This window comes from Nuphar pumila, chromosome 2 (assembly GCF_984573655.1).
Source record: "Nuphar pumila chromosome 2, dmNupPumi1.hap1.1, whole genome shotgun sequence".
NCBI lineage: Eukaryota > Viridiplantae > Streptophyta > Magnoliopsida > Nymphaeales > Nymphaeaceae > Nuphar > Nuphar pumila.
The window spans coordinates 73,134,008-73,148,081 of NC_143250.1; the positions used below are offsets into that span (position 1 = coordinate 73,134,008).

At 37.3% G+C, this 14,074-nt stretch overlaps 1 protein-coding gene across 1 annotated transcript in view; it reads left to right on the top strand.

Annotated features, from left to right (window-relative positions):
• The window catches only part of LOC149845755 (MACPF domain-containing protein CAD1-like), a 42,997-nt gene extending 30,124 nt beyond the window's left edge, over positions 1-12,873 (top strand). The window contains exons 5-7 of the mRNA XM_089995977.1: positions 10,593-10,776; positions 10,870-11,033; positions 11,999-12,873. Coding sequence (XP_089852103.1) covers positions 10,593-10,776; positions 10,870-11,033; positions 11,999-12,631 — 981 coding nt within the window. The 3' untranslated portion in view covers positions 12,632-12,873. The remainder of the gene's footprint in view (positions 1-10,592; positions 10,777-10,869; positions 11,034-11,998) is intronic.
• Positions 12,874-14,074: the final 1,201 nt, after the last annotated feature.

Consider the following 14,074-nt stretch of genomic DNA (forward strand, 5'->3'; position numbering starts at 1 on the left):
TTTATAATCCGGAGAAATTTTAAATAATTTTTCAAAAGGAGAAATATTCTTTAAAGATGAGGAAGGCATACGATTTATAAGATAAGTTGCGGTGAGAATAGCTTCGACCCAAAAAATTTTAGGGACATTTTTGGAAACAAGAAGAGTTCTTGTTGTTTCAATAAGATGCTAATGTTTCCGTTCAGCTAACCCATTTTGTTGATGAGTTTTTGGGCATGATCTTTGATGAATAATGTCATTTAACTTAAGGTAATTTTGAAATTCTTTTGACATATATTCTCTTCCGAAATCAGATCTAAAAATAGCTATGTTGCTTTGGAATTGGTTTTGAATAAGAATGTGAAATTCTTTAAAATTAGAGAAGACATCGGATTTGTTTTTAATAAAATACACTCATGTTTATCTAGTAAAGTCTGATCAATAAAAACAACATAATATGAATACCACCTTTGGACATAACGGGTGTTGGCCCCTATACATCGGAATGCACAAGTTCAAATGGTCTTTTTGAAACAAAATTACTATGAGAGTGCAAAAGCAAATGTATTTTGCCAAGTATACAATCATTGTAAGTAAATGTATTTTAATTATAATTTTTTTTCAAAAAAGAAAAAAGATACAACTTGGAAATACTAGGATGACCAAGCCTTTTGTGCCAAGTCTCAATATCTTTGAATTGAACATGATTACAAAAAGATTTGGATGACAAAGATAAAAAATTCATATAGTATAGGTATCCTCTTCTATGGCCTTGCCCAATCCGCTTTCTGGACTGGAGATCCTGCACATAGCAATGGGTAGGTGAAAAAGAGACACTACATTTATAATCGGTGATTTGAGAGACCGAAAAAAGATTTAAGTTAAGTTTTAGAATAATCCTTATTTTTGGGACAAAAAATTCTTTATTTAGACCATAGATTTTATCAAGATTTCCAATGCTTTCAACATCTAAAGATATTTAATCGGCAATGGACACAAAGGATTTCAAAGTATTGAGACTTGGTTTTGATAAAAAAGATGTATTCAGAGTCTTATGGAAGCAGGCACCCGAATCAAAGATCCATGAGGTCATACCTGTAATAGATGAAATTGCAGCACCAGAGGTGGAAGGTGTAGATGAGTTAATCCTCATAAATTGTTGGAGAGTTTCCGTAAGTTGTGCAATGGAATCCTTTATATCTCCGTCTTTCTTTGAATCTTCATTTGAAATGTTTGGAGTCTCGCCGACGGAAGCCACCTTTTTCTTGAGCTTGGGGCAATCCGGTCGAATATGACCGGGTTCCTTACAATGGTGACATATAATTCTTCTTCCACCTTCATTATTATTTTTCAAAAAATGAGGGGGTTTATAGGTTCTTAAATTATTTCTGGGTCTTGAGACCGCATGAACCTCATCAATGTCTTTCTTTAAAACCAAGTGAGTTTCTTCTTGGCATAGGTCGGCTAATATTTCACTAAGAGGGGTAGATGCCCTATGGAGAAGGGGCCCTCTTAGTTGTTCAAACTCGGGCCGAAGCCCATGAATAAATTGGAAGAACCTCTCTCTTTCCATTTTCCCTTGCCTCATGGCAATAGCACTCCCTTCCCATGATGGTTCGAGAAGGGCAAGTTCATCCCATAATGAGGATAGGGCACTATAGTAGGTCCTAATACTCATATTTCCTTGTTTTGTTTCTCTCACTTTTTCTTGCAAAAAGAAATGTCTAGCAAGATCACGTTGGGTGTACATACCTTTCATGAAAAACCATGCTTGATTCGCTTTCTTGAACTTTGCAAGATTGACGCATATTTTAAGCTCCACATTATTCATGAACCATGCCGATATCTTGTCATGTTCACTTTCTCAATCTTCCATTTTTGATTGATACTCTTGAATAGCCTTGGCTTTTTCTTCTTCATTTAAGGCCTTTTTTTCATTGCCATCTTTCTTTGTAAGCTCCAATTGTGGTTCCGGAATGGTTCCACACACATAACCCCAAAGTCTTTTACCTTTGAGGTTGTTTTCCATGGCGGCCGCCCACGTACGATAATTCGTCCCATTCAATTTGAATGAGAGATCTATTTTTGAATCTTTGTCGACCATTCGTGAAGTAGATAAGTAGAATGCAAGAAGAGAAAATATTTACTTATCTTCAAATATGAAGTGGAGAGAATCCGATGAAGCTTTCACAAACTTGGCTCTGATACCATGTCACGAAACACAAAGAAAGGTATAATGTCACAAAGTGACATACAAGTGCACAAACAACCAAGCTAAATAGCCACTAATGGGCAAGAGTACAATAAACCACTAAGTGGTACTGAGCACAAGAGAGAGCAAAAATATAGGAGACTTTGTAATGAAATAAGCGGAAGTAACCAAGAATGCTAAAGCATTCACTATGTCCCACACGGACAAGTGCAACAAGCACAAGAGAGAAAATCCACTAAGGGATATACAAAGGGCCTTATAAAAAGGCTACACACATGAAAAATAATATCACTATTATTGAAGAGGAGCTCTCAAGAGCAATGCAATATACATGGGGGGTTCCCCCTATTTATAAGAAGAGGAGACCAAAGGGGCTCTCAATAGAGTCGTTGGGAGCCCCCAACGGTCACATATGTGACCGTTGGGGGCCCCAACGACTCCATTGTGGGGCCCCTTTTCGGTATCCAAAAAATACAAAAATAAAATTAAAAATAAAAATAAAAAATAGTGAAATACGAGAAACAAAATAAGTACCCCTATGGGGTACTTTGTGAAATGACCATAATACCCCTATCGGGTATTATGGTATTATTACATATGTTTTAACACCCCCCCTCAAACTTTACGGGGGAATGACCGAAAGTTTGCCAAGGAGGAACAAGAAGCGAGGAGCAGGCAGGGCTTTGGTGAAGAAGTCGGCAAGTTGATATTCTGAAGTGACATATGGCAGTGTTACTGTCCCACGAAGATATTCATCACGTACATAATGACAGTCCATTTCAATATGTTTCGTCCTCTCATGGAAAGTGTGGTTGCTGGCAATGTAGATAGCACTTTTGTTGTCGCAACAAAGCTTCGAAGCCCCGGTAATTTCGACTCCCATATCTTGAAGAAGACTTCGAAGCCACACCAGCTCCATTGTAGTGGTTGCCATAGCCCTGTATTCTGCTTCAGTAGAAGACAATGAGACTTTCTGCTGTTTCTTGCACCTCCAAGCAATTAGCGAATCTCCTAGGAACACACAAAAGCCAGTAGTTGAGATTCGATCATTTGGGTTTCCTCCCCAGTCAGCATCAGTATAAGCTAGTAAATCTAAGGAAGAGATTGATGATAGGAATAGCCCTTTAGTCAAAGTATTTTTAATATATCGAATGATCCGGAGCACAGCACTCATATGCACAGATGTAGGAGCATGCTGAAATTGGCTTGCAGAGTGCACAGCATGAGCAATATCGGGCCTGGTGATAGTCAGATAGGTGAGGGAGCCTATGAGTTGCCTGTAGGGCGTAGGATCGTCCAGCAGAACTCCATCCGCCAGTCGTAGTTTAGCATTGATAACCTCGTGAGTCTCCATCTTTTTATCATCTGAAATCCCAGATTTGGAACATATGTCGGCAGCAAGCTTCATCTGTGACAGTATATATCCTCGAGGAGAGTATGCAACTTCTATACCAAGAAAGTACCTGAGAAAACCCAGATCAGACATATCAAAATTATGTTTTAACATATTTTTAACTTTAAGAATACCGCTTTCATCATTGCCAGTGATGATCATATCATCAACATAAAGCAGAAGGATGATGATACTATTACCTGCATTTTTAACAAAAAGAGCAGTGTCAGTATAACATGAGCGAAATCCCAATTGTAACATGATAGCACTAAATCTATCATACCAAGCCTTAGGGGCTTGTTTAAGACCATATAAGGCTTTTAATAACCGAAGGGTTTGACCTTGGTTAACACTGATTCCCGGCGGAGGGTCCATATATACTTCTTCATTTAACTGACCATTAAGAAAGGCATTTTTAACATCTAATTGGAATATAGGCCATTTCTTGGATGATGCTACCGCAATTAAAGTTCTAACGCTTGTCATGCGAGCCACGGGAGCAAAAGTCTCCTCATAATCGATGCCATATTCTTGTGAGTATCCCTTAGCAACTAATCTAGCTTTATAGCGCTCTAGGGAACCATCACTTTTTGTTTTGACTTTGTAGACCCATCGACATCCTATAGCTTTCTTATTTGGAGGAAGGTGAACTATTTCCCAAGTTTTAGCTTTATTTAAAGCATCTAGTTCAACTTTCATTGCTTCAACCCAATGAGGTATACTTTTTGCTTGATTATAATGGGAGGGTTCATAGTAAGAATGCAAGGCTATTAGACAAGCTCTATATTTAGGTGAAAGAGTTTCATATGAGACAAACCTATTAGGTGGAATTGATTCTCTAGAAGAACGCCTAAGGGAGGTTTCTTCTAGGGGTTCATTAAGCCGCAAGAATTTTTCTAAAACACTAATAGGTTGGGCTTCCTCACGCCGAGTGTATACTTGGAGATTATCACCATTAGTTGGTGATACATCATCATCATGAGAATCATGAGTATTTTCTAAAATTTCCGGATGACTCAAAGAGTCATCATTTGAATCTTCTAAAAGATCATTGATAAACATATAATCAATTTCATTTGATTTTTCCAATATGTCAAATCCATTTTCATCTTCTAAAAAGGTTACATCTTTGGAGACAAATAACTTATTGTTTTTATGATCAAAGCATCTATAGCCTTTTTTATTTTCACCATATCCTAAAAATACACATTCTATTGCTTTAGGTGACAATTTATCTCTTTTATGTAAAAGAACAAAGCATTTACACCCAAAAATCCGAAGACGATTGTAGTCGGGTGTCATATTAAAAAGTTTTTCATAAGGAGAGATATTATTCAATTTTGAAGATGGCATCCTATTGATTAAATAGGTGGAGGTTAACACGGCTTCGGCCCAAAAATTTTTAGGAATATTTTTAGAAATGAGTAAGGATCTAGTGGTTTCCAAAATATGCCTATGTTTTCTTTCCGCTAGACTGTTTTGTTGAGGAGTTCTTGGGCAAGATTTTTGATGACAAATGCCATGTTGTTTTAGATATGCTTGAAAATCATTTGATAAGTACTCTCCACCCGAATTGGATCTAAGAATGGATATTTGACTTTGAAATTGATTTTGAATTTTTGCATGGAATTCTTTAAAGAAGTTAAAAACTTCCGATTTAAAGTTAAGAAAATAAATCCATACATATCTAGTATAATCATCAATAAAAGTAACATAATATGAATAACCACCTTTAGATAGAACCGGAGATGGCCCCCAAACATCGGAATGCACCAATTCAAAAGGTCTTGTTGTCACAAAGGATCTAATAGGAAAAGGAGTAGACTTCATTTTGCCAAAAATGCAATCTTTGCAATTGATATCTTTTTCTTTACAAAACTTGTGTCCAAAAGGAAAAAGATACATTTTAGAGTAACTTGGATGTCCAAGCCTTTTATGCCAAGTTTCAATATTTTTGTCTTGGACATAAGTACAAAATGAGGTATTTGGAAGTATTAAATTATCCATAAAATAAAGGTCTCCCTTCCTATGGCCTTGCCCAATCCGCTTCCCGGACCGGAGATCCTGCACAAAGCACCCTTGGGATGAGAAAGATATTTCACATCCATGGTCGGCTATTTGAGAAACGGAAAAGAGGTTAAGATTTAATTTTGGAACTATTCTAACTTTTGGAACAAGGAAATTTTGAACATTTTTAGAATCAAGAGTTCCAACACCATTTATTTTGAGAAAAGTTCCATCGGCCGTAGAGACACAAGACATTTTTGAATTGGTGTGCACATTGGTTAATGCATTTTCATGAGGGGTCATGTGAAAAGAAGCTCCGGAATCTAAAATCCAAGAGTACGTACCGGGAGGTGATGATGAGGCAATGGCGGCACCGGAGGTGGAAGAAGTGACCTTTAAAATTTGTTGAAGAGCCAAGGAGATTTGTCCAAAAGTGTCTTTGAGATCCTCGTTCTTGCCGTCATCTTCTTTGGTGGTGGATTCTTCAACGGAAGCCACCTTTGGCTTGAATGCCCCATTTAGCTTTTGGCAAACGGGTTTAATATGTCCCGGCTCATAACAATGGTGACATATAATCATTTTTCTTCCACCACTCCCTTGCTTACCAAAATGAGGTGGTTTGTATGTTTTAGCATGATTGCCGGGTTTAGATACGGCAAGCACTTCCTCTATGCTTTTTCCCATGCTATGCCTAGTCTCTTCTTGAGTAATCTCGGCAATAGCTTCTTCTAAGGGAGGAAACGTGGATCTATGGAGAAGTGAGGATCTCACTTGTTCAAATTCGGGACGAAGCCCAAATAAAAATTAAAACAATCTATCTTGTTCCATTTGTTTTTGTCTTAGAATCACATCCTCCATAGATACCCATTTAGGCTCTAAAAGAGCCAATTCATCCCACAAAGGATTTAGAGCACTATAGTAATCTTGTATGCTCATGTCACCTTGTTTTGTGGTTCTTACTTTTTCTTGCAAGAAATAAGCTCTTGCAAGATCCTTTTGGGTAAACATACCCTTCATAAAAAACCAAGCTTCATTTGCCCGGCGGAATTTTGCAATATTTGCACATACCTTAAGTTCGACATTATTCATAAACCATGCTAGGATTTTTGCATGGTTGCTCTCCCAATCTTCCATTTGATGATTATAATCTTCAATGGCCTTGAGACGAGCATCGCCTTCAAGTGCTTTCTCTTGATCTCCTTCCATCTTTGTGAGCTTAAGTTGGGGTTCCGGAACGGTTCCCATTACATAACCCCAAAGCTTCTTGCCTTTGAGATTATTCTCCATTGCGGATGCCCACATCATGTAATTTTTTCCATTGAGTTTGAATGATAGATCGATCTTGACTTCCATTGCTATACAAGGAAGATGTGAGAAAGAAAGGAAGTAGAGAGAGACAAGATTTTACCTTTAGAAGATCTTATGGCTCTGATACCATGTAATGAAATAAGCGGAAGTAACCAAGAATGCTAAAGCATTCACTATGTCCCACACGGACAAGTGCAACAAGCACAAGAGAGAAAATCCACTAAGGGATATACAAAGGGCCTTATAAAAAGGTTACACACATGAAAAATAATATCACTATTATTGAAGAGGAGCTCTCAAGAGCAATGCAATATACATGGGGGGTTCCCCCTATTTATAAGAAGAGGAGACCAAAGGGGCTCCCAATAGAGTCGTTGGGAGCCCCCAACGGTCACATATGTGACCGTTGGGGGCCCCAACGACTCCATTGTGGGGCCCCTTTTCGGTATCCAAAAAATACAAAAATAAAATTAAAAAGAAATACGAGAAACAAAATAAGTACCCCTATGGGGTACTTTGTGAAATGACCATAATACCCCTATCGGGTATTATGGTATTATTACATATGTTTTAACAGACTTTACTCAAGAGGAGCTTCAAAAGAAGCTTAATATTACAAGGGGACAGGCCCCTTTATTTATACACATTGGAACCTAATATTACAAGGGGACAGGCCCCTTTATTTATACACATTGGAACCTAAGGAGGGGCTCCAATAGTGTCGTTGGAGCCCCTCCAACGGTCATAATTATGACCGTTGGAGGTATCCAACGACACTATGGACCCCTCATTAATGAGATAAAAGAAAAGTACAAAAAAGAAAAAAAAAAGAAAAGGAAGAAAAAAAGAAAAAGGTAAAAAAGAGTGAAGTGCATGAATACAGTGAAAAGACTGAAAAGCCCCTAGTGGGTTTTACAAAATCAGTATATATATATATATATATATATATATATATTTAGATGGACACATAAGCATATATATGGAATAAATATATATGTTTATGTGTCTCAAACTATATATACATAGATATATATAGGAAAGGATAACATATTTTAGCAGCAATGTCTTTCAAAAGCTTTAGCACATATTTTGTGCAATCATGATTCCTCCTGGGGACCTAGCTGCCTCTTTGCAGAGGGAGAGTAAGATGCTATTGGTATTTTATGTCAAAAAATTCACTTGAGTACCTTTTCTGATTGTAGACTGCAAATGGTAGGCGATGACCAATAAATATTGATCACTTGGGGTATTCTATTCTTATAGGATCTTTCCTCATATCCATGGCCATTGGCCAAGGATCGTTTCCATTTAGGGTGTGAAGTACATACAATAGAAAAGTATGCCGTATTGTTTTAAATATTTACTTAATGTGTTACCAAGGCTAATAAGAAAACTAGGTATATGAAATACAGGTTCAGAAAATACTAAGTTTTGACTCATCACTTTACAAAAGCTCATTGGTTAGTTTAAATTAAGGAGAATAACCAGAGAATAAAGACCATACCACATCCAATCGATAAAGTCATCATCAAAGAATTGGTGGAAGCATTGCGATTTTGTTGTAAATGTATATTAGAGGGTGAGGGAATTGATAGTGGGCCCTAGTCCCTGTTCAAGTCTCAAAGTTCCACTTTTTCTATTCTTTTCACTAAATTGGCATAGGTATCTTTTCCCCAACATCATTCATGAGTTGTTTCAAGTTTGGCATAATAGCCATGATTTCCTTTTGCATAAGGTTCTCTACTCAAGTGCCAATGTTTATATTGTTGTTTTATCTCAAATATGCATCTAAGCTTGTCCATATCATGTGATAGCTTTCTAGTAGTCTCTTCTTTGCATACTTTTTTGTTTGTTAGTGGCTACATGATAATTGTTAAAGGCACTCCTTTTCAGTTAATGGATATTTTTTCTTTGTTGCCTTAAAATTAATCAAATAATGATCAGCAACAAGTAATACCTTTTCAAACTCTAGATAGTCATAAATAGAGTTGTAACAAATTTGAAGCAAAACTCTAATAGTTATGTGATTTCACATAGAAATCAGCAATCTGTTCACATGAAGGTATGAAATCAGTCAGATAGTCTGAGGACTCCAAAAGCATAATTACAGCTCACACCATATGCTTTGCTAGATTAACTATACTTCATTATGAGATAAGCTTTGTTTTATTAGTAGAATCAATCACCCATGGAATAATAATGTCAACACTGTACCCAGTTTTCAAGCCCTATTGTGGTTCTCTTTTGTGATAAAAGGATTGTTAAGTATCCCACCAATAATAGTTTTTACAAACAAAAAATATGTTGCGGAGACAAGATTTGAGCCCGTGACCTCAAGGTTATGAGCCTTGTGAGCTACCAAACTTGCTCTACCCTGTGCTGACGATCTCGGAACCTTGCCTTAAGTGGATTTGCCATTCATTTTGAACTATTAGTAGGAATCCGAAGTCCTTGCCATATTGAACATAGCCAATATTTAGACCCTCTGTTAAGTAAAGAGAACACATACAGGTGAACTGATTAACAGCTTAAGCAGCAACTACATCATACAGCTTAGCACTTACTAAATAGGGCTATCATGTGCCGAATTTAAAGGCAGTTAAACTTTGGGATTTACCTAGAAATAAGATGTAGCAACCAACTTTCAATTTGAGCATCTCCCACATAGTTTGTTTCGAGTCTATTTTGTTGGTTTTCTAAGTCAGCTTTTTTATACTTTTTAATCTAGATTGCTGGAAGGTTGATTAAGGTTTGTCACTAGCAATTAAAAAGATTGACTCTACATAGAATGCAAACCAGTAGCATGTGAAACAGTTCCAGGCTTTATTTGATTTTTGAACATTTCTCTCAAAATAATCAGTTCATACTTTATTATAAACTCTCTCTCTCTCTCTCTCTCTCTCTCTCTCTCTATATATATATATATATATATATATATATATATATATATATATATATATATAGTAGGTGGTAGCTGCCTACCACTTTTCTGGCTTACCATCCTTTTGAAGGGTTTTTCCATGTTTTCCTTCAATCTGACCATACAGTTGTGTTCTACATGCATGAGCTTATAGGAATTGACTCTTGGATCGTCCGATTCTGACACATAGGAAGGTTTTTATAAGGTTTAAAAATCAATGGTCTACGATTTCATAAATTTTCAAGGCTTAAAAAATCCCATGTTTTGATCGGTAAAATACGATCCAAGTGTTGTTTCCTAGCAAATCGACCATGCCGAACACATCTGCAGGGTCAGATTTGCAAGAAAAGCCTAAAAATATTTGTTCACTCGTGTTAGGCTGGTGGTAGGCAGATACCACTTTTCCATATATATATATATATATATATATCGAGAGAGAGAGAGAGAGAGAGCATGACCTGATTATTTTGAGAGAAATGTTCAAAAATCAAATTGCACCAAAATGTTCTGTGAAGACAAGTTGCTCACTCAATTTGCTATCTGTTGAAATGATCGTTATATTTTTAGCAACCAAAGCCACTACATAGACTTCTAAAATAACTAGCCAATTTTCCTTTGGTTTCCTCCTTTTGCTTTATTTGTTGTGGCACAAATCCAACCGTGTAATTGCTATTGCAACCTTCCTGTTCATCTTGTGTATTGGTCCATGCACTTTTGCTGTTTTAGAGCATGTATAAGACATGAAAATTTCTTGTTGAAATGCTATTTTGCAGGATGTTACAGTCATTTTGAGGCGAAGGGGAGGAGATGATCTGATTCAGAGCCATACCTATTGGGCAAAAACTGTTCACTCTGCCCCTGATGTTATTGACATGACCTTCTGTCCTATCACCTCTCTGCTTGATGGTGTTCCTGGAAAGGATCACCTTGTTCGTGCCATTGACCTTTACCTTGAACGTAAGAAGCATACCCTGCACAATGCAACATCAGCTGATACTTCATCTCCTACTAACTTTATCTGTATAACATTCTTTTCTGAATCTTCTGCAGATAAGCCTCCTATTGAGGAATTGCGGTACTTTTTAGAGTTCCAGATCCCTCGTGTATGGTCCCCCAACAGGGACCACCTTCCTGGTCATCGAAGAAAGGAGCCTGTTTGCCCCTCTCTGCAGTTTAGCTTGATGGGTCCTAAACTTTATGTTAGCCAGGAACAGGTTCTCTCTCTCTCTCTCTATATATATATATATAACTAAAGCTTAGAACATGGGCATATGTGCTTTTGCTTTTAGGGATTCGGAATAAAGTTTTCTGGTTGCTGGGTATAGAGTGTAGACTATGTCACATTGACACTTCAATTAGCATGCATATCCCATGTCTCTACAATATGACTTTCAGACATACCAAGACATTTCATGACACAGTCAACTTTATTTATTTCCTTTTATGATGTTCATTACTTGTTTTGTGTCTACTTACGTTTTTTTTTCTTTTAAAATTTTTTATCACTTACATTACATTTCAATTTAGTTTTATCATTTGTTTAGTTATAATGATTTAAAATTGTTATTCAACACTTTGCACTTGAGATGATATTCATGTTTTAATACTTTGGATATATATATATATATATATATAGTGTGTGTGTGTGTGTGTGTGTGTGTGTGTGTGATAGTTGTGTCCTAATCTTTGAGAATTGCCACATTGTACCAAGCGTATCTACATCATATCCCATTCCCACATTGGCATCCATGTAAGATAGGTGCTTGATCATAAAATAATAGCAACTAACAGGAACATCAATAATCTGTTGATGCGTATTCTTTAAAACTAAAAACTTGAAAGTTTATTCCATAGACCAATAGTATCTGATTTCTTAGATTGACCAAAATTGCTTCCATATATTCTGATATGATAAGAGGTATTTATTTTTCTCTTCTAGATGCTGAAAAGTCTAAAAACAACGAGAAGCTCTTTGCAGAATTGGGATTTGTTTATCACCTATTCTCTTTGTCTCCTGTCTTGCCTTGTTGCTTTTGGCTTAAAACAAACTGTGGTTCTCTGCTAAATCTGCTTAGAGTAGTTCAGAGACTGTACTTTGTGGTTTTGCTTGCACGCAGAGAGCATGCTCTTCAATTTTGTCTTCCACCTTCATTAACCAAACCCATATATAAAAGAACAGGTATCGGTTGGGCGTAAGCCTATCACAGGTCTCCGTCTGTTACTAGAAGGAAGCAAACAAAACAGACTCTGCATCCATCTTCAACATTTAACAACATTGCCCAAGATCCTCCAACCATACTGGGACATCCATGTGGCGATTGGTCCCCCTAGGTGGCATGGAGCTGAAGAACAAGATACCAGATGGTTTGAGCCAGTGAAATGGAAGAACTTCTCAAATGTCAGCACTGCTCCAATCGAGTTGAATGAAACCTGCATTGGAGATCCGTCTGGTGTCTATATAGTCACTGGTGCTCAGCTTGGGGTCTGGGATTTCGGAAATAGAAATGTTTTGCATATGAAACTTTTATATTCCAAGATCCCTGGTTGCACTATCAGGAGATCTGTTTGGGATCATACCCCTGTGAGTCAACACAATAATATAAGAAGACAAGGGATTGAAAGTTCCCAAAATAGTGAGTCAAGTTCTGGATCTGCAACACAGGCAGGGAAACTGATGAAAATTGTTGACATGTCTGAAATGAGTAAGGGGCCACAGGACCTGCCCGGCCATTGGTTGGTTACAGGTGCTAAATTAGGTGTAGAGAAAGGGAGGATTGTTTTGCGGGTGAAATACTCACTGTTGAATTACTGAAAATGTTGGTGTGTGCTGTTCTTGCACTGCCTAATGTAGCTTTTGTATGTAAATCATATTTAGTGGCTCGTTTGTAGTGATTTTGAAGGTGAATCTCATCAACAGATTTTCTTTTATCAATGCAAGTGCTGCTGTACTTAACATTGGAAAAGGCTAGAGATAGAAATACAATCTTGAACATATATTTCAATTCTAAGGGAAGCCAATTGGCTTATATTCTAAAGCTATGTTTAAGCAACCAATGCTACTCTCTCGACTATAGCTTTACATATAACTGTGCTGAACAGATACTTTTGGATATAGTAAACCTGTCTTGTCAGGATAACATGAAAAATTACCACGTTCTCAAGTTTTGGTTTGATAGATATGATGTTAATGGTTAAGTTCATGACCTTGGCCATGTTTCATTTACCCCATAAAGATACCCTTATTCCCAAAACCTTCCAAAGGATATATCCAAACTATAGCCTTGATAGGAGAAGCCAAAACAAGCATTTGCAATTTTATACTTTACATGATTTGTCATTTTAGGAATGGTATTCATTTTATTGTTGTAACATAATTTAGTAACTTGATAAAGGTAAAACCATGCTCCTCCCAAGTTAAAAAGCTTTCTAGAAGGTATGTGGAATTGCATGGAAACCATATGGGGTATTTGGCAGGCCTCAAACACGAAGGTAGTCCAAGAAGTTAGATAAAAATGTCAGAATGGAATTCCAATCTCCAACTAGATAAAGCAGTTTTAAGTTGGTAATCGATTGCCCAATATTGAAAAAAGTTGCCTCCTGCTCTTGCATCGTTCTAGGTATTTTCTTCAAAAGTCGTATTTTAAATGTTTTATTAATTACTCAAAACGCATACATTGTAGAACCAAGATTTTACTTCGACTTTTACCTGCTGTTGGGAGGCAATATATCAAAAATATTATTCACATCCTCAGACATGAAGTTGCGCATCGTCTACCAATCCTAACCACCCATGTGAATGCATCCTAGTCGTCCACATTCTCACCTATTATACATATTGATTCCCACCAGGGTTTACCCCTCAATGCAGCTTATCAAAAAATTCACACCAAATCAAACTAATGAGTCTACAAGAACTCCGCTCTCATGGTTAGAGCCAACCATGGGTTGTCACCTGATCCCTTGCTGCAAAGTCAAAGCTGAGTATACTCCCCAGCGGGAAGGCAGGCAGGACATCCAGTTTTTTTTTTTTTTTTGGATAGTCCATCACTGACGGCACATTGGCTGGCTTCTGGTTGGTAAAACCCTTGAGGTCCTCCCTGCCCACCTGGTAATACACTCAGCTTCTTCGACCTTGCAGCAAGAGATGCCAGCCATGGGTTTCAAGCTTGTGACATCCTGCCAACTTGGTGACATTCACGAGTCACCCCTACCAGATAAGCGGAGCACTTGTAGGAAGGACATCAAGGGTTCTAAC